At 53.9% G+C, this 17,780-nt stretch overlaps 1 protein-coding gene across 3 annotated transcripts in view; it reads left to right on the forward strand.

Moving 5' to 3' along the window:
- The window catches only part of PSD2 (pleckstrin and Sec7 domain containing 2), a 48,703-nt gene that overhangs the window by 7,730 nt on the left and 23,193 nt on the right, over positions 1-17,780 (forward strand). For 2 of the 3 annotated variants that reach the window (XM_063604252.1, XM_034960616.3), the window contains exons 2-5: positions 5,903-6,323; positions 9,829-10,278; positions 10,690-10,884; positions 13,993-14,073. In XM_063604252.1, coding sequence (XP_063460322.1) covers positions 5,953-6,323; positions 9,829-10,278; positions 10,690-10,884; positions 13,993-14,073 — 1,097 coding nt within the window. In that variant the 5' untranslated portion in view covers positions 5,903-5,952. The remainder of the gene's footprint in view (positions 1-5,902; positions 6,324-9,828; positions 10,279-10,689; positions 10,885-13,992; positions 14,074-17,780) is intronic. The other variant, XM_034960617.3, reaches the window with a different exon arrangement.

Raw genomic sequence — 17,780 nt, forward strand, 5'->3', positions numbered from 1 at the left:
CCCCCATTTATGGAGGAGGACACCGAGCTCAGAGAGATAGGCAGTTTTCCTGAAGTCACACAGCTCGTGGCTAGCAGAGCTTGGATTTGGAGCCAGGTCTTTCTGAGCACACAGGAAGGGGCACTGACCCACTCTCCCGGACTGTCCCAGTCTGAGGCCCTTGCAGCACAAGGCGGTCCAAGCTGGGAAGACCAAGTGGGTTAAGAGGGTTTAGGGTCACTTTGGGATGTGGAATCCGGGAAGTTCCCTAGGCTCCTGGGTGGGTGTCCCTTCCAAATTATCCTGGGCATCTCCCTGGGCAGTTGGGATGTGGAGGAGGCTGGCCTGGGCTTAGGGAGGGGGCCTGGAGCTCTTGGAGGTGGGAAGATCCTTAACTCCAGGCCCCTTGGTTGGCAGAGGCTACAAGGGAGCATGGTTAGGGGGGCCCAACTGAGGGCTTCCTGGCAGCACCCTACTGCCCATGCTGCCAGTGGCCTAGCAGGTCCTGTGGAGCCCTGGAGCACTCCAGGCCTGGCCATCCTAGGCCCCATTGCGGTGTGGGCATCGCTGTTCAGGGTCTGTTTTGACACTCCCTACATGCCACATGTTTGCATTGATCATCTCTTTTAAGTGTCTGTGTGTGTCTTGTGTGTTCATGTGTGTTCACATGTGTTTGTGTGTCTGAAGATCCTAGCCCATGTGCTAAAATCTGGGTGATCTAGGGAATCTTGGGTTGGGATTTTGGGGAAGAGTAGTGAACCAGTGGGGGTGTTCAGCATGGGTTTCCAGGGGGCAGAGAATAGGTCCAAGAAAGATTTCTTTGCCAAGTAACCCTCATGGAGCTCTCTCCAAGTATCCAATGTTGGATGGCAGGTCCTTGGAGACTGTCCAGGTTAGGGTATGGAATCAAGGATGGTTAGACGGCTTTGAGCCTTTCCAGATATACTCTAAATGTTGCACACATTTGTGAGATTTCCAGGGCAGGATCTTCCATCAAGTGCACAAAGAGGTCCAGGACTTGGAACTGGTTAGGTATCAATGGTGCACGTGGGGACATGAGGTCAGAGAGGGTTTTTTTTGTGCCCAACTTCCCCTAGCCCACTGGAAGCAAAACGTGAGGGTCCTGGTGCTCCTAGATTTGCTTCCCTGGGTCAGCTGTGGTCTCAGCCTTGCCACCACACTGACATTCCAGAACAATTTTCTCTGATCCCAGTCCCTTCTGCATACCCAAGATGGTTTTGACCCTGGATGCCCGATGATGTAGATCTCGCTGCCCTTAACCTTGCCCCTAGGCCTGCCAGTGCCTTGTCCACCTTACCAGGCAAATTAGGGGGATTGCCTCATGAGCAGCTGCCCAGTTCCCTCTGTGTGTGTGCGTGTGTGTGTGTGTGTCTGTGTGCATGTGTGTGTGTGTGCGCATGTGTGCATGTCTGTGAATGTGTGTGTGCATGTGTCTGCACGTGTGCGTGTGTGTTTGCGTGTGTGTCTGTATGTGTGCGTGTGTGCGTGCGTGTGTGCATGTGTGTGTCTCTGTGTGTGTGAGTGTGTGTGCGTGTGTGTATGTGTGCATGTGTGTGTGCACGTGCGCGTGTGTCTGGGCATGTGTACATGTGTGCATGTGCCTACCCATACCTGTATTGTATGTCTGCTTTCAGGTCCTGCACCCATGAACTTGCCCCTGTGTCTTATAGAGCATGCTGGCCTCTGGAGCCCTCCCTGGTGGGCCCCACCTCCAGCCCTGCCCTTGGGTTTCCCACAGTCCCTGGCTTGGATCCCACCATAAAAGGGACCGTAAGATTATTTCTTTGACAATCTAGCATTCCATCAGAATCTCAGCCTTGCTGCTTTCCAGCTTTGTGACTCTGAGCAGTTCCTCAATCTCTCTTAGCCTCTGCCACAAATAGGCATGATGATAATCCCTGTTATTCATCTAACAAATACTTTTAAAGGCCTGCTGTGTGCCAAGCATTGCACTGGACTCTGGGGACACAGCCGTGAACATGACATAGTCCCCACCCTCACTGAACTTACATCCTAGTACAGAGATAGGCAGGGAATCAGTAAACACATAGAAAAGGGAGCTTCAGTTCTACTGAGTGCTATGGTGCTCCATCACTCCATGATGCAGTGCCAGGGGTCAGAGAGGGCCTCTCTCAGGAGGCAGTGTTGGAGTTGAGCCCTGAGTGGCAGAAGAGGCTCTTTTAAAGATCTAGGGAAAGAGCATTCTAGGCCACGGGTATAGCTGGTGCAAAGGCTCTGAGGTGGGAATGAACTCAGGGAGCGGAAAGAAGGCCACTGTGGCTGATGTGGGAGAGCATGGGGACATGGGGTAGAGGGCAGCAGAACCAGCTCCTGCAGGACCTTTTCAGGCCATGCTGGGGAGACTGGATTCTAATCTAGGGGAGATGGTTAGAGGATTATGAGGAGGGAGGGAGGTTTGTGTTTTTGCAACTCCCTCCAGCTGCCACAGGGAGAGTGAGGAGGAGGACAGAGTTGCTCAGGAGAGCTGAGACCCAGGAAGTGCTTGACTCTGCACTCAGCCCTGGCAGTTGGCTGAGCCAGGGTTCCACTATCATTATAGGACCTACCTTAGCTGGTGTTGAAAAGAGGCTGCCGAGCCCAAGGTCATTCCAAGGGCTGAGGCTAGTGGGAGACCCTGCCTGGAGAGGGGCTTGGATCAGGCCAAGAGAGGCTGCGGGGGATCTTGGCCAATGCCAGCCTGTCATTTGCAGGCGTCTCCTTGGGATGGGTGCCCAGTGGCCCAGCTGCACCCGCTCCCCTGCTCTTGCCAGCAGGGCTGGAGGTGGGAAGGGCCACTGCTTTGGGCCAACTCTCTTGGTTGAGGGTTTGGGCCCTTGATCTCCTGGGAGAGTTTGGCAGGGGTCCTGGGAAACTGGAGGCTCATTCTGCGTCTCCAGCCCATCTAGCTGCAGAGGGAGGCTACTCCTGGGTTCTAGAGACAGCTACGCTGTGGGGCCTCAGGCAAAGCCTTTCTGGGTTCTGTGCCTCAGCCTTCCTCATTTGTCAAATATGGCGGTAGAAAGGGTGGAGCACAGCTGCCTTTCATCCTTAACCTTGCAGGGAGTTTGCCCTTCCTTGGACCTTAGCTCTCTCAGCTTTCATGACGTTTAGTTTCCCACTGGCCCTGGGGGAGAACAGAGGTGATGCTCCCACTCTGTAGATGGGCTCACAAAGGCAAGAGGGAGCAATGATGAGTCCCAGGACACATAGCAGTTCAGAGTGAGCATGTGGGGCATCGTTTTACACCTCTACCCTAAAGCCTCCCCTTTATGCAGCCCTTGCTTGGGCTCAGCAAGAGAGGGGGTTCTGGCTCAGCTACTTCTGGGCTCAGCTGGTCTGCAGCCCAGGCAGGGACTCTGGGCCCCCCGCCCAGAGTAGAACTCAATGCTGCCCCTTGTCTGCTCACCCCCAGAAACAAAGGATGTGGCCCAGTGCCTGGTGTTGGCAGGCTCCCGCTCCCAGCTAAAGGAGGACATAGCAGGGCAGGTAGGGCTGGAGCTAGCCTGAGGCAGCTGCTGGAACTTGGGGGTAGGGTGGAGGGGCTCCCAAGAGGTCCTCAATCTGTCCACAATTCTAGCTTTGGTGCTGGTGTAGGCTGAGCATCAAGTGAAGCTGCTGATACTCTTAAACCTCAGGTTTCATGAAGGCTTAGGCAGAGCCCTGACTCAAAATGGTGGGCTCAGCCTCTAGGTATGTGTAGGGGAGCTTGAGTCATCCTGGTGAAATCGGGTTGAAACCCCGTGCCCCAGAGCCAATGCTCATCCAGGCCCCTGGGCTAGGAAGCAGGTCAGAGGACTGGAACTCAGGCAGCAGGCCAAAAGCCCCCACTTCTTTTTCCTTTCTAAATGCCCCCCCGCCCCCCGCTCAGGAGTCTCAGTTGAAAAAGTGACTTCTTGTTTCTCCTCCTCTGAGTATACAACCAGAGGGAACCGATTGAAATAGCAACTACAGCAGCAGGGATTTAGGGCAGACCAGAAAGAATTCCTCACTCAGTGCTCAACCTCTAGAGGTCCCCGATGTCCTAGGATCAGGGCCCAGATATTTTAGAGCCTGGCTTTTGAGATGTTTAAGTCTGTGGGCTTTTTTTTTTAAAGTAAAAATCTCCCTTATGAAGTCATCAAAATTCTAGGAGGTGAGGGTCAGTGTAAACGGGCGGCGTCCCAGGTCTGCTGTTCTACCCTCCTCTTTTCCACTCCATGTTTGAAAACCCAGGTTAAATAATCTTAACTGGACTGTGGTGGTTGAGCTTCCCTCAAGGGCCCAGAATTCCTGAGAAGTGGACCCACCTCCCTCCCCAGGCTCTTGTTCTCTAAGTGGGACTTTTCTTCTGGAGCCTACCCCAGTGTGCCCACACTTGCCTCGTTATAAGAATCACAGAGGAGCATACCCCTTCCCTGTAGCTTCTGGTTCTGGAGGTCTGGGGTAGGGCCTGGTAATCTGCATTGTACCAAGTCCCTCAGGTGGTGTTTATGACCAGGCAAGTATAGGAAGTTTGAGCCTCACTTATATCCCTGTTGTTGCCCCTGCAGCTCATTCTGCTGTAGCCCAGAAGGCCGGCCAGTCCCTCTCCTGCAGCCTCTCTTGAACCCCCAGCATTCCCTCTCCAGAGCAGAGTGGTAGCCAAGGCCCAACAAGGGGAGGAAGGAAGTGGCCCAGCCAGAACTGGGAGAAATGGCCCAGATTCCTGTTTCTGTCCAGGGCATTTGGAGGGGCTGATCTGTGTCCCCACTAGCAGAGGCCACTTGGGGATGCGGTTAGCCTAGCCTAGGTGGGGCCAGGGGCAGACAGGGGAGGAGGGGAGAGCCAGAACACAGCCTGTTACACATTACATCTGCCCTCTACATCTGGGATTAGGTTGGGCAGGAAGCCTCTGGGAAATGTGGGCTGGTCCCAACCCATTTGAAACAGTGGCGGTGAAGATGATGGGTAAATGGGTCTCCTCATTTTACAGAAGAGAAACAGACCCAGAGGGGAGTGGGGCTGGCCTGGGCAGGCCAGTGAGGAGGCCTGACCTGGACTCACACGAGGTCATGCAGGGAGTTGGGCAGAGCAGGGCCTGACTCCCCTTCCAGTGCTCTCCCCGGAGTGCCCCTTGGCGGCCTCCTCATGAGTCCCTCCTCACAGCTGGGTGAGCTCCGATGGGGGCCCGGGAGTGGAGGGGAACCCCAGGCCTCCTCCTTCCTCCCAGACAGCTGGGGCTCTGGGCACTGTGTGTGGTGGAGGCAGCCCGGGCTCTCCGAGAGGCTCCCGGGTGGCGCCGCCCACCCAGCACCCTGGACAGCGCCCCACGCTGGGCTATCCCTGTCTGTCTCCAGGCTTCACTTTGGCTTCTGGGGTGGGCCCTGCTCCAATTAGGCTGCGTCTGTTGACTTCCTTGCCTCCTCTCTTAACTCCTCCTTGAAGATAGCCTCCCAGCCTAGTTCTCTCCATTAACCACAAAGGTAAGTTTCGCTCATCTTTGGCTCCTGGAGCCAGGGTAAGAACACGGGAAGAGGCTAGGGGACCGGCTGCTGTCAGCCTGTGGTTTGTCACCATCACTCACCAGCGGGAATGGGAGGGGGCCCTACTGGACCCTTCTCCACTTCCTCCCCACCTGGATCTTCCTCAGAGGGCTTTGGTGAACTCTGGCGGGCACAGCAGAGACACAAGAGGTAACAGGAAGGGCAGGGACTGGGGCATAGTGGGCTGGCCAGGGTCAAGGGTGAGGTGAGGTGGCTGCTTGGGCAGGCAGTGAGGGCAGCATGGCCCGAACCCACACTCCAGCTGGAAGGGCCCCGAGGAGATCATCTTGGCCATCTCCCACTCTCAGGCAGGCTGCTCTGCCACTGGTTCTGCTGGACTTTAGGTGCCCCCCAGCCCCAGTCCTGTCTGACCAGTTCTTCCTCTCTCCACCCACTGCCAGGTCTAGAGGAGTCCCAGGAGCAGCCAGGACAGGCGGAAGCAGTGGCTGCCATGGAGGAGGACAAGCTCTTATCTGCAGTGCCTGAGGAAGGCGATGCCACCCGTGACCCCGGTCCAGAGCCTGAAGAAGAGCCAGGGGTCCGGAATGGGATGGCCAGTGAGGGCCTGAACAGCAGCCTCTGCAGCCCAGGGCACGAGCGAAGGGGCACCCCAGCGGACACTGAGGAACCCACGAAGGACCCAGATGTGGCCTTCCATGGCCTCAGCCTTGGCCTCTCTCTCACCAATGGCCTAGCCCTGGGGCCAGACTTGAACATTCTGGAAGATTCAGCGGAGTCCAGGCCCTGGAGGGCTGGCGTGCTGGCAGAGGGGGACAATGCTTCCAGGAGCCTCTGCCCAGATGCTGAGGACCCTCAGCTGGGGTGAGTGGATGTTTTGGGATGGGAGCTCACCACATTTGGCTGTTCTGTTGTTGTGTGGCCTGGGCTTAGCCACTTAGTTTCTCCGGTTCTTGTTTTTCTCACACATAAAATGGGGATTTCATATCCCTCTTTTGCCCAGATTCTGGGTGTTTTGAAAGGACAGAGCCTTGACGGAGAATTCAAAGGCCAGCAGATTGGGGGGCTGAAAGTTGTGCCATCGTGAGCTGCTTCTATGTGGATTGCAGGGGGTGGGGGGTGCTGCCCTCCCTCCATCCCAGGCTGGGCATTCGATTTCCAAGTCCTTTTAAAATGCCCAATGTGAAAATTCATGTGGTTCATTTCTCTGCTTCCTGGAAATGAGACTCTCCCAAATCCTTCAACTGACTCCAGGAAAGCCGGCTTTAGGCTTTAATCCCTCCTAGCTACTCTCACCTGTAGTAATCGTCAGGAAGTTCTACCAGGGATCTCACTTCAGTCCTGCTTACTGGAGTTACAGCCCAATTTCTGTTGTCCTCAGTAGGCAATGGAGAGACCTGGAGTTTTGGGGGTGTGTTGGACAAGCAGGGCAGGGAAGGGACAGAGAAATGTCTAGAAGGCACCAGGGTGGACTGAGAAAAGAAAGCATTTAGAAGTCTTAGTGTGCATAGCTGCAGGCTCTGGCCTGAAAGGGCAGTGTACAGGTAGTGTGTGAGTGTGCGTGGGGGCATGAGTGTGTGCCTGCCCTGCATGTCGTGTGTACACACGGATGTGTGAACGTGTTGGTATGCATGGGGTTGGTGGCTGTGGGCGGGGGGTGTTGGTGCCCCTGGCCTGGACATTTGTGGCTGCACATTTGGGCACATGTTCGTGTTATGTAGGGATAAGTGTCTCTAAGTCTCCGTGGGCAGGAGTGTGAGTATGTGGGGTTACGTGTCTGTGGCACTGGGTGTGCCATGGCCATAAGAGTGTTTCCATCCAGGCAGGGCCTAGGGCAGCCCCATAGCTGGCAGTGGGGCAGGGGCAGGGGACTGGGGCTTCTTAGAGCACACCGTATTGAGGTGACATCTTTACTTGGGATGGCGAGGCTGGGGGCAGTTGGAGGCTTGCAGATTGGACTGATGGTCTTCAAGCTCCCATCAGGGCCACCCCTCAGCCTTGCTCAGTTGCATGAGGGGGTGGGAGATGGGGGGTCCATTGGTGGCTCTGACCCTGGGCTGAGAGCTCCCCACAGGCAGGGCTCTGTCTTGTTTGGATGTCTCTAGTGCCCAGCACAGGCCTGGCAGAGGTGTCTTTACTGGGCTGACTTTGGGTATTTGCCCTGGTGGCCAGGGCAACGAACCTTCTTTCCTCTCCTTTCCTTCCAGAGGTCAGTAGAGGAAACTTCCACCCCAGCCCCTGCCAGGCATTCTGTGCCTTTTAGATTTCTGTCCCCCTCCCCACTTTGTTCCTTGGCAAGAGAGAGCCTAATGAGGCTGCAGTCTCAGGTCCTGCTGGGGCTAGAGTGGGAGTGCCTTCTCCAGGAAGCACACTGGGACAGAATCTTAGGCACTGGGGGGCCAAGGAGATGTTCGAGGGGAAGGGGCACTTCCCAGTCCTCCAAATACAACTCAGTCTCTACTAGGCAGCAGGGGCTGGGGGAACGTAGGGTGGGGCCAGAGCCTCAGGGGAGGCTGATGCCGAGGGAGGGGAGTGCTTCTTTGCACATCATGGGCCTCAGCTGATCTGAAATGGGCTGGGCTCAGCCTGCTGTGTTCTTTCCTTGTGTCTCTTCCTGTTGCTGGCTCTATCTTCCATCTCTATCCTTGTCTGTCTAGCTCTTTTTTTTTTTTATTTGAGACGGAGTCTCACTCTGTTACCCAGGCTGGAGTGCTGTGGCACAATCTCAACTCACTGCAAGCTCCACCTCCCGGGTTCACGCTATTCTTCTGCCTCAGCCTCCCGAGTAGCTGGGACTACAGGTGCCCGCCACTACGCCCGGCTAATTTTTGTATTTTTAGTAGAGACGGGGTTTCATCATGTTAGCCAGGATGGTCTAGATCTCCTGACCTCGTGATCCACCTGTCTCGGCCTCCCAAAGTGCTGGGATTACAGCCGTGAGCCACCGTGCCTGGCTGTCTGTCTAGCTCTTTCTCTCACTTTCTGTCTCTGTTGTCCTCTCGTATCCCTTTCCTCTGTCTCTTTCTTGTCCCCTTCTAGTGGTCTTACTCTCTCAGTCTCTCTCTCCTTCCTTCCCTGTGTACCTGCTCATGTCCCTGGTGGATAAGAATCTTCCCAGGCTCCTCAGGTCATCTATGTGCGATGCTCTCTTCCAGGTGCTGGAGATGAACAAAACATACAAACCCCTTGCTCTCATGGAGCTTACGGTCTAGTGGGGAGACCGACGATAAATATTAAAACAATAAATACTTATATAGTATGTTGGAAGGAGATAAGTGCTTTGGGGAAGAAAAAGTAGGAAAAAAGGGGCTGGGGTGTTTGGAGGCAGGTCATGGTTTAGATCGGGAGGTCGGGGCAGTCCTCACTGAGAAGGGGATGTGGAAGGAGGGCTTTAGCTGGGGAAGAACACTTTGGGCAGAGGGAACAGCCAGTGCAAAGGCCTCTTTTGGGGGACAGCACAGGGTCCTGCAAGGGCTTGGGAAGCGTGGTTGGGGCCATGGGGCTGACAAGCATATGTTCATTCACCCAGCACATCATTCAGCCAGATGTTCCAAGCACCTACTATGTGCGGGGTGCTCCCTGGCTTTGCAAAGTTTTTTGTTTTGGGGCTGGGGAACATACAGTAAACAGGGGAACAGACAGAATCTTACATGCCTGGAAGGTCTGAGGAGTAAATGAACAGATCCCGGAGCAGGAGGCCAGTGTGCTGTGGGCCTGCCTCCCCTGCTCTCTCTGAGGAGGTGGCAATGAGGCCAGACCTGACAGCTGAGGTGCGTTTGGCCGAGCTAAGAACCTCCCAGGTTGTGGGAAGAGCAAAATTATGACCCAGTGTGACACTGGTTGTGATAAGATGTTCACACTGCTTTGGGAGCCTGGAGGAAGCAGCCCTCTAAGCCGGGCTGGGGGACGAGGCCTTACATTCATTCATTTAGACACATATCTGATGCCCACTAGTTCTCCGTGGGCAGGAGTGTGAGTATGTGGGGTTAGGTGTCTGTGGCACTGGGTGTTCCATGGCCATAAGAGTGTTTCCATCCAGGCAGGGCCTAGGGCAGCCCCATAGCTGGCAGTGGGGCAGGGGCAGGGGACTGGGGCTTCTTAGAGCACACCATATTGAGGTGGCATCTTTACTTGAGATGGCGAGGCTGGGGGCCCCAGCCCCAGGTCTGCTCTTTTCCCTGCAGTATTCCCAGTACCCAGCCTGGTGTCTGGCACCTTGTGCTCAGTTAGTATTGGCTGAAGGGATAAGTGAATAGGATGGGGGAGTGGTGTGCCCCCAGGGGGCTCCCAGACACAGATGAGTGCAGTCACCAGCACCTGTATGGGGGACAGCTTGGCAGGATGGTGACTGGCTCCTTGCATCCCACAGGTTGGATGGTCCCGGGGAGCCAGATGTGCGGGATGGCTTCAGCGCCACGTTTGAGAAGATTCTGGAGTCAGAGCTGCTGCGGGGCACCCAGTACAGCAGCCTCGACTCCCTAGACGGGCTGAGCCTCACGGATGAGAGCGACAGCTGCGTCAGCTTCGAGGCCCCCCTCACACCCCTCATCCAGCAGCGGGCCCGTGACAGCCCTGAGCCAGGGGCTGGGTTGGGCACTGGGGACATGGCGTTTGAGGGGGACATGGGGGCAGCTGGTGGTGATGGGGAGCTGGGCAGCCCCCTGCGGCGCTCCATCTCCAGCAGCCGCTCTGAGAATGTCCTGAGCCGCCTGTCTCTCATGGCCATGCCCAATGGATTCCATGAAGATGGCCCTCAGGGCCCAGGGGGGGATGAGGATGATGATGAGGAGGACACGGACAAGTTGCTGAACTCAGCCAGGTGAGGCAGGGCCCAGGCTGGGAGAACCACCGAGCAGATGGGGAAACTGAGACCCAGAGGGGGCAAAGCAGATTAGGGTGACTCAGTGTCCAGAGTCAGCATGCCCTCTTCAAGGTCACCTGGTCTACCCTCTGCATCCAGACTTCCCACCCTGTGTCCTGAGGTTTCATTCTGCTCTTCCAGGCCTTCTCAGCCCCGGTAGAAGTCGGGGGAGTCAGGGAACTATGCTGTGAGTTCACTTGAGAGGTTCTTCTGAAAGTCTGATTTCATTCCCTCCGGCTGCGGTGGAGCTTCTTTCCCTGTTCTGGCCCCTACATGGTTTGCAGTGGCCTGGGGAAACCTCCCAGCCTCCTCTGGGGCCTTTGACCCTGGGCCTCTGACGCTACTCTTCCACCCACCTTCCATCTGCAGTGACCCCAGCCTGAAGGACGGCCTGTCAGACTCAGACTCTGAGCTCAGCAGCTCGGAGGGGTTGGAGCCTGGTAGTGCAGACCCTCTGGCCAACGGGTGCCAGGGGGTCAGTGAAGCTGCTCATCGGCTGGCACGCCGTCTCTACCACCTCGAGGGCTTCCAGCGCTGTGATGTGGCCCGGCAGCTGGGCAAGAAGTGAGTGTGAGCTCCCCTGCCCCCAACCCTGGGCAAACCTCGTGTCTTCCTCAGCCTGAAGAGGGTGTGGGTGACCTTCTTCAGGGGTGCCAGGTGCTGCGGGGGCACTCCCAACAGTTCCCCAAGGACACCTCCTCCCGCCACTGTCCTCATTCCTGGCCTCGCCCTAAATCTGTTTCCTTTCTGGGCTGCTTGGGCGAAGCTGATGCTCTCGGGGAGGGGTGGTGGCGGGCAGCCCCTCAGGGCTGGGGGTGCGGGATGTGGGATGTGGTTATGGGGCCACGATGGATGTGAGGACAGAGAAGCCAGCAGGAGCTGGGCCCAGCTAATGGGGCCAGGGAGAAAGGAGAACCCGGGCCTCAGGGGACACCTCTGGGACCCAGAGCTCAGGAAAGGGCTCCTGGCCTTCATTAAGCCCTACTGTCTATTGGGACAAGCTGAAGGGGCTGAAGCCCCCAAAGCACACACCCTGGCCTTCAGACCGGGTGCAAAGGGAACTGGCTAGATGAGGGCCCCAAAGGGGACCAGGGGACAGGCGGGATTGCAGGACCGAGGAAGTCTGCCGGCACATTCTGCTCACATCTGACCACCAGTGTGACCACCCACCACATGCCCCTGGCCCTTTCATCCGGATTGCCTCCCAACGTCCGCATTAAGGCTCTGAGCTGTGCAGGAGCAGGCCTGGCCCTGCAGCACTGCTCACAGGGCTGGGAGACAGTCCAGACCCTTGTCCATGAGTGGGAGGTGACATGCAGGCTAGGCCTCAGGATGCCCTGAGGGCGGCTCAGGTCCTGGATCCTCCTCTTCTCTCACTTCTTCTCCCTCCCTCCACTTCTCCCTCCACCCTCCGCAGTCTCCACGCTGCTCCTGCACCAGGTCCCCGACAACCGCGCCAGCCCAGAAATCACAACTCAGATGCCCTCACCTGTTCTGCTGGGCTGGACCCCCAAACCTAACGCCATCCTTTCAGGAGCCTTCTTTGTGGCCTGCCCCTGCCCTCTCCCATCTTTTCAACCACTCCCTCCAGCAGCTAATTGTCCTCAAGTCTCTCCCATCTGAAAAACAAAAAGTGTTTCTCAACCCCACTTCCTCCTCTAGCCAAAATTCTTGGATTTTCTGCCCAGGGTGGCCTCTATCCCCTTTCTTTCTCCATACTCAGCCCCTCCACACTGGTTTCCTCTCCCCACACCAACTTCAGAAACCTCTTGTGCCAAGGTCATTGGTGGCCTTGTGTCTTTGAATCTGGTGGTTGCTCCCCAGGCCTCACCTTAGCCCCTTCAGCAGCTTCCACGAGACTGGCCATTTCTTTCTTTTTCTTTAATTAAACTTTTTATTATGAAAATTTCAGGCCGGGCACAGTGGCTCATGCCTGTAATCCCAGCACTTTGGGAGGCCGAGGCGGGCGGATCACCTGAGGTCAGGAGTTTGAGACCAGCCTGGCCAATATGGGGAAACCCTGTCTCTAACAAAAATACAAAAATTAGCTGGGCGCTGTGGCGGGTGCCTGTAATCCCAGCTACTCGGGAGGCTGAGGCAGGAGAATCGCTTGATCCTGGGAGGCGGAGCTTGCAGTGAGCCGAGATTTGGCCACTGCACTCCAGCCTGGGCAACAGAGCAACACTCCATATATTAAAAAAAAAAAAAGAAAATTTCAAACAAACACGAAAGCAGAGGAAAAAAATATCAAACCTCTATATGCCCATTACTGAGTTTCAAAGTTACTATTTGCTTCATTCTCATTTCATCTATGACCCACAGCCTTTTTTTCATGTGCTGGAAGATTGTAACGCATATTTCAGACACTCTATCATTTGATTTATAAATACTTTAGTATGTATCTCCAACTGATAAGGATCTTTTTTTACATAATCATGATTCTATTATAATTTCTAACAAAATGAACAAAAAGTTCTTAATCTCTCCAACATTTAGTCTGTGTTTAATTTTCTCTGATTGTCTCAAAAATGTTGGTTTATTGAAATCAAGATTCAAACAGGGTCCACACATTGCACTTGGCCGATTGGTCTGTTAAGTCTCTTTTAACCAACAACAGTTCTGCAGTTTGGCGGTCCTCCTCCCTTCTTAAGTGCCGTGTATTTGTTGAAGAAACCAAGCCATTTGTCCTAAAGAATGTTCCACGGTTTGGATATGGTATCCTGATGGTGTTATTTAACATGTTTCTCTATTTCCCATGGGTCCTGCAAATGGGCAGCGAGCTCCAGGCTTAATTAGAATCAGGTGGAAATTTGTTCTAGTTTTTGACAAGAATTCCTCATGCCAGTCTTCTTGAAATACAGTCTTCGTTGGCCTGCAGGACAACACACCCCACCTCTGGCTGCTGCTTCTCAGCCTCCTTCGCTGGCTCGCTCCTGGGTTCCCACCCCGATTCGGGGCTCTGGGCCGGCCAGCCTGTCTGTGCCCTCTCCTGTTGCATGGGCTCAGCCCCACCCTGAGCTGTTACTGACCAGCTGTGAATTGATGACTCTCACACGGATGCCTCGTCCTGAAGTCTCACATCTCCCGCAGGGGACCACCTTCTTGGTCATGCCCCATGTCCATTCCATCTCCTTGTCTTGTGGATTCTGCCCCCTAAATTTCTCTTTTCCCCATCCCTTCTATCTCTATCTGGACAACTATGGCAGTCCCCCTGTGGGTCTCCACTCAGCAGGTAGCGCATTCCAAAATACAGACTGACCATCCCTGCTTTAACCTTTCTGAATCAAGTCCTGGTCCTTCCCCTGGTCCCGGCCTCATCACTTGCTGCCCCATTCTTGCTCTTTAGGTTCTGGCCACATGGCCCTGCTAGTAGCTTCTTGGACATGCCATGCAGTTTCCTCCCTGGGGACACTGCATCATCCCACCCCTACTCCCTTCGCCTGGTTAGCTCGTAATTCCCTGTGTTGACTGAGACATCACCTCCTCCAGAAAGCCTTCCTGACACCCCAAGACCAAGGTTGAATGTTATGGCCCAACTGGCCAGCAGCCTAGGGGTTGAGCAGGTCTAGGGGGTGGGTGGGTCCGGGTACCCTGGGCCCAAGTAATGCCTGTGATTCTGTCATCCTTGGGCTGGACCCTGCTTCTAACAGACATCCCATACTCTCCTGGCAGCAACGAGTTTAGCAGGCTGGTGGCCGGGGAGTACCTCAGTTTCTTCGACTTCTCGGGCTTGACTCTGGACCGAGCACTCAGGTCAGTGGGGCTGGGACAGGCAGTGCCCACAAGTGGTACAGGCTGCACTTCTGGATTCTCATGTCAGCTCTACCATAAACTTGCTGTACAACCTTGGGCAAGTCTTTTGACCCCTGGTGAGGCTGTGGGGAAGGGGCCACAGGAGCAGCAGCGGCCCAACAGTTAGGCGAGTGCCCGCTTTGTAGTAGCTGTTAGGATGTGAGGGTGGAAATGTAATTGTGACTCTAGGAGAGGAAGGGAGGCTCAGGACTTGCCTGTATTGAGCACTTCCTGCCTGCCAGATGCTCTAGGTCTTTACTCACCTTGCTTACTGCATCCTCTGTACCCAGTAAGGTAGGCACTATCATTCCTATTTTTCACATGAAGAAACTATGGGCCAGAGGGATAAAGAGACTTCCCCACAGTCATCGAAGGAGGAGATGGTAAAATGGGATTTTATCTCAACTCTATTGGTGTTTGGACCTAGGGAGTAGACCTCAGGAGGGCCAATTGCAGGTTCCCAGGAGCAGGAGGGTAGAATGGATGGGTGCAGCCCTGTAGTATCTAGCAGGCTCTGGTGGCAGGGGCCAGCTGGGCAGATACTGGCCAGGTCCTAGGAGAGATGGATGCATCTCAGAGCTAAGGGGTAGGGTGACTCATGCACGTTAGACATTTTGACTGTGTTCCACGTGTCTCTTACACTTTAAAAAAATGTAATTTCTGGCCAGGCACAGTGGCTCATACCTGTAATCCCAGCACTTTGGGAGGCCGAGGCTGGAAGATTACCTGAGGCCAGGAGTTCCAGACCAGCCTGGGTAACATAGGGAGGCCCAGTCTCTACAAAAAAGTAGAAAAATTAGCCAGGTATGGTGGTGCAGGCCTGTAGTCCCAGTTCCTCAGGAGGCTTAGGTTGGAGGATCACCTGAGCCTGGGAGGTTGAGGCTACAGTAAGCCATGACTGCACCACTGCACTCCAGCCTGGGTGACAGAGTGAAACCCTATCTCAAAGAAACAAACAAACAAAAACCACATACAAAAAAAGTAATTTCCATTCTTTTTTCTCTGCTTCTGTTGGGATATTTTCGGTTGACCTGTTTTCACTTCACTTCACTTCACTTACCCTTTTCTGTTTCTAATATGTCATTAACCCATTTATGCCTGAGGTTGCAATTTTCTGAATTGCAAAATCAGACCTTGGCGATGACCTTGAGCAGTAGGATATAAATAACTCCCACATGCTTAGCATTCCAATAATGGAACCATAGGCATAAATGGGTTTTGAACTCATTTATTGAGTTTTGAATTTATGTTATATTTTCCATTTCTAGAATTTCCATTTTATTAAAAAATTTTAAAAATAGATTCTAATTCTCTGGGTGAATTATCCATCTTTTCCATTATTTTCTCCACCTTTCCCTCTCTTTTTTTGAACATATTAGTTGTAAAGCCCTTGCTGCTAACTCCAGTATCTATCATCTGAATCATCTGTATCTGTTTCTATTGTCTCTTTTTTCTCTTGGTTTTCCATCATATATCCTGTCTCTTTGCATGCTTAATAACTTAAAAAAATTGGATGCTGTATACTTTGCATAGAATTATAGTGGTTCTAGATTATTCTGTGTTCCTCCAGAGAGGGTTTACGTTGTCCTTTGCTAGGCAGTTAGAAGGTTTGTGGGGATGCAGTGCTAATCCAATTAAGGTTGCACTGAAGTTTGGTATGGCTCAGGGTTTGCTCTGATAATAGGGTCCAGGCCCTTGGAGTTTTCTACTGGGAGCCTCATGTGTTCAGTTGGGCAAACCCCCTTGTTGGCTCAGAAGCCTAGTTTTGTCTTCTCAGTGCAGCAACACTGCCCCCTCTTCAACAAAATATCCCTCTACTTCTCAGAGGTTTTCTGCTTAGCCTTTTAGCCTCCTGCCTTTTACATCTTTTATATCTCTGAAATTCAGCAACTATCTCAAAGGGAAAAGTGGCCATGTGTTTACAGCCCCTGAAGTCTCCAGCCTCTTGAAGCCACCCAATGCCCTGCCTCTTGCCTGTGCCCATAATCAGCAATGCCCCCGGGGAAAAAGCAGCTGCAGAAGGTCAAACTACCTTCCCGCAGTTCTCTCCTCTCCAGAATCTTGGCCCTTTTTGTCTTTGTTGCCTCAGCAATTTTCCAATATCTTAAGAAAACCCATGGTTTCTATTGTTTTCAGTGGAAGTGTTGGTGTGCTGCAGGCTACTATATCCTGAGCTGAGTTGTAAAGATTGCGCTAGAATGAGGAAGATTGGTCTGGCAAGGTGTTCAGCGGGGTCAGCTCATGATCAGAGGTGTGGGTGCTAGACTGAGTGCCTTGTATGCCAGCCCAATGCTGAGGCTCAACTGTGCAGGCACTGGGGAGCCGCAGAAGGTACTGGCTGCAAAGCAACATTTTGGAAGCAAATACTGGCCCCAATGTACTGGTGGCCTTTGATCTAGAGGCATGTAGGCTTCTGAAGAGGGTCAGGTGGGAGAGAACAAGCATGAGGTTGGGCAGAGGGGAAAGGTCGGTGTGAGAGGCTCCACAGAGGGAAGAGTAAAAGGGCTGCTGGTGCCAAGATGTGGGGAGGGTGGACAGTGGTGAGGCTACCCCTAGGGACAGCCCAAGAGTTTGGTGGTGGCGGCACTGGGTTGCAGCTTGGGGCAGAGTGTCCAGGGAAGGGGAGTTTGGGCTGGGGAGTAGGAGTTGGGATGGATGGCTCATAGGTAAGACAGGCTACGGTTTGAATGGGGGAGGTTTTGAGAAAGTCCTGGAGGAATGTGAGAAGAGGGAAGGGCCAGGCTGGGGGACAGATGGGAGAAGAGAACGGGGAGCAAGAGAGACAGGGAGAGGAGGACAGCGAGCTGTCAGACAGGGCAGTGCTATTATGCAGCAGTTGGTTGCTTGGGATTGGATTTCGAGAGTACTCTGCAGTTTTGGATGCCTTGAGGCACCTCAGAGTGTAAGGGCTGGCCAAGTCATGGCTTGCAGGTCCCAGGGTGCCTTAGGAGGTGGCATGAGAGAGGGTAAAGCAAAGTGGGCATTGCAGCATTCTGGGCCAAAACGAAATGAACTATAGCAAAAATTAGGAACAAACCATCTTCTGAACTCAAGACTGATGGAGACACCAACGGCCTCAGCCTGCAATCTCCCTTCCCAAGGGAATGACCTTTATATTGGGCCTTGAGGGAGATTCAGAGCTGCCCAGCAGAGGAAGGAAGGGTGTCCTGAAGGCCTGGCCTGCTCTGAGGCACTGAATAGTGAAATGCCTGTTCTGTCCAAGGTGTAGCAGGCGGGTATGAGGTTGGAGGCAGAGGAGGGTAGTCTGGGCAGTGAACATGGCCATGATATGAGGAGCCTTGGTGCTATTCTGAGGGTGCCAAGGAGCCAGAGGTTTTTTTTTTTTTTTTTCTTGAGATGGAATCTTCTTCTGTCGCCCAGGCTGGAGTGCAATGGTGCGACCTTGGCTCACCGCAACCTCTGCCTCCTGGGTTCAAGTGATTCTCCTGCCTCAACCTCCTGAGTAGCTTGGATTACAGGCATGCGCCACCACACCTGGCTAATTTTTGTATTTTTAGTAGAGATGGGGTTTCACCATGTTGGCCAGGCTGGTCTTGAACTCCTGACCTTGGGTGATCTGCCCAACTCAGCCTCCCAAAATGCTGGGATTATAGGCGTGAGCCACCGCGCCTGGCCCAGTGATAGATTTTAAGCAGTGGTAAGTCCTG

This window comes from Pan paniscus, chromosome 4 (genome assembly GCF_029289425.2).
Source record: "Pan paniscus chromosome 4, NHGRI_mPanPan1-v2.0_pri, whole genome shotgun sequence".
In the NCBI taxonomy this organism is placed as follows: Eukaryota; Metazoa; Chordata; class Mammalia; order Primates; family Hominidae; genus Pan; species Pan paniscus.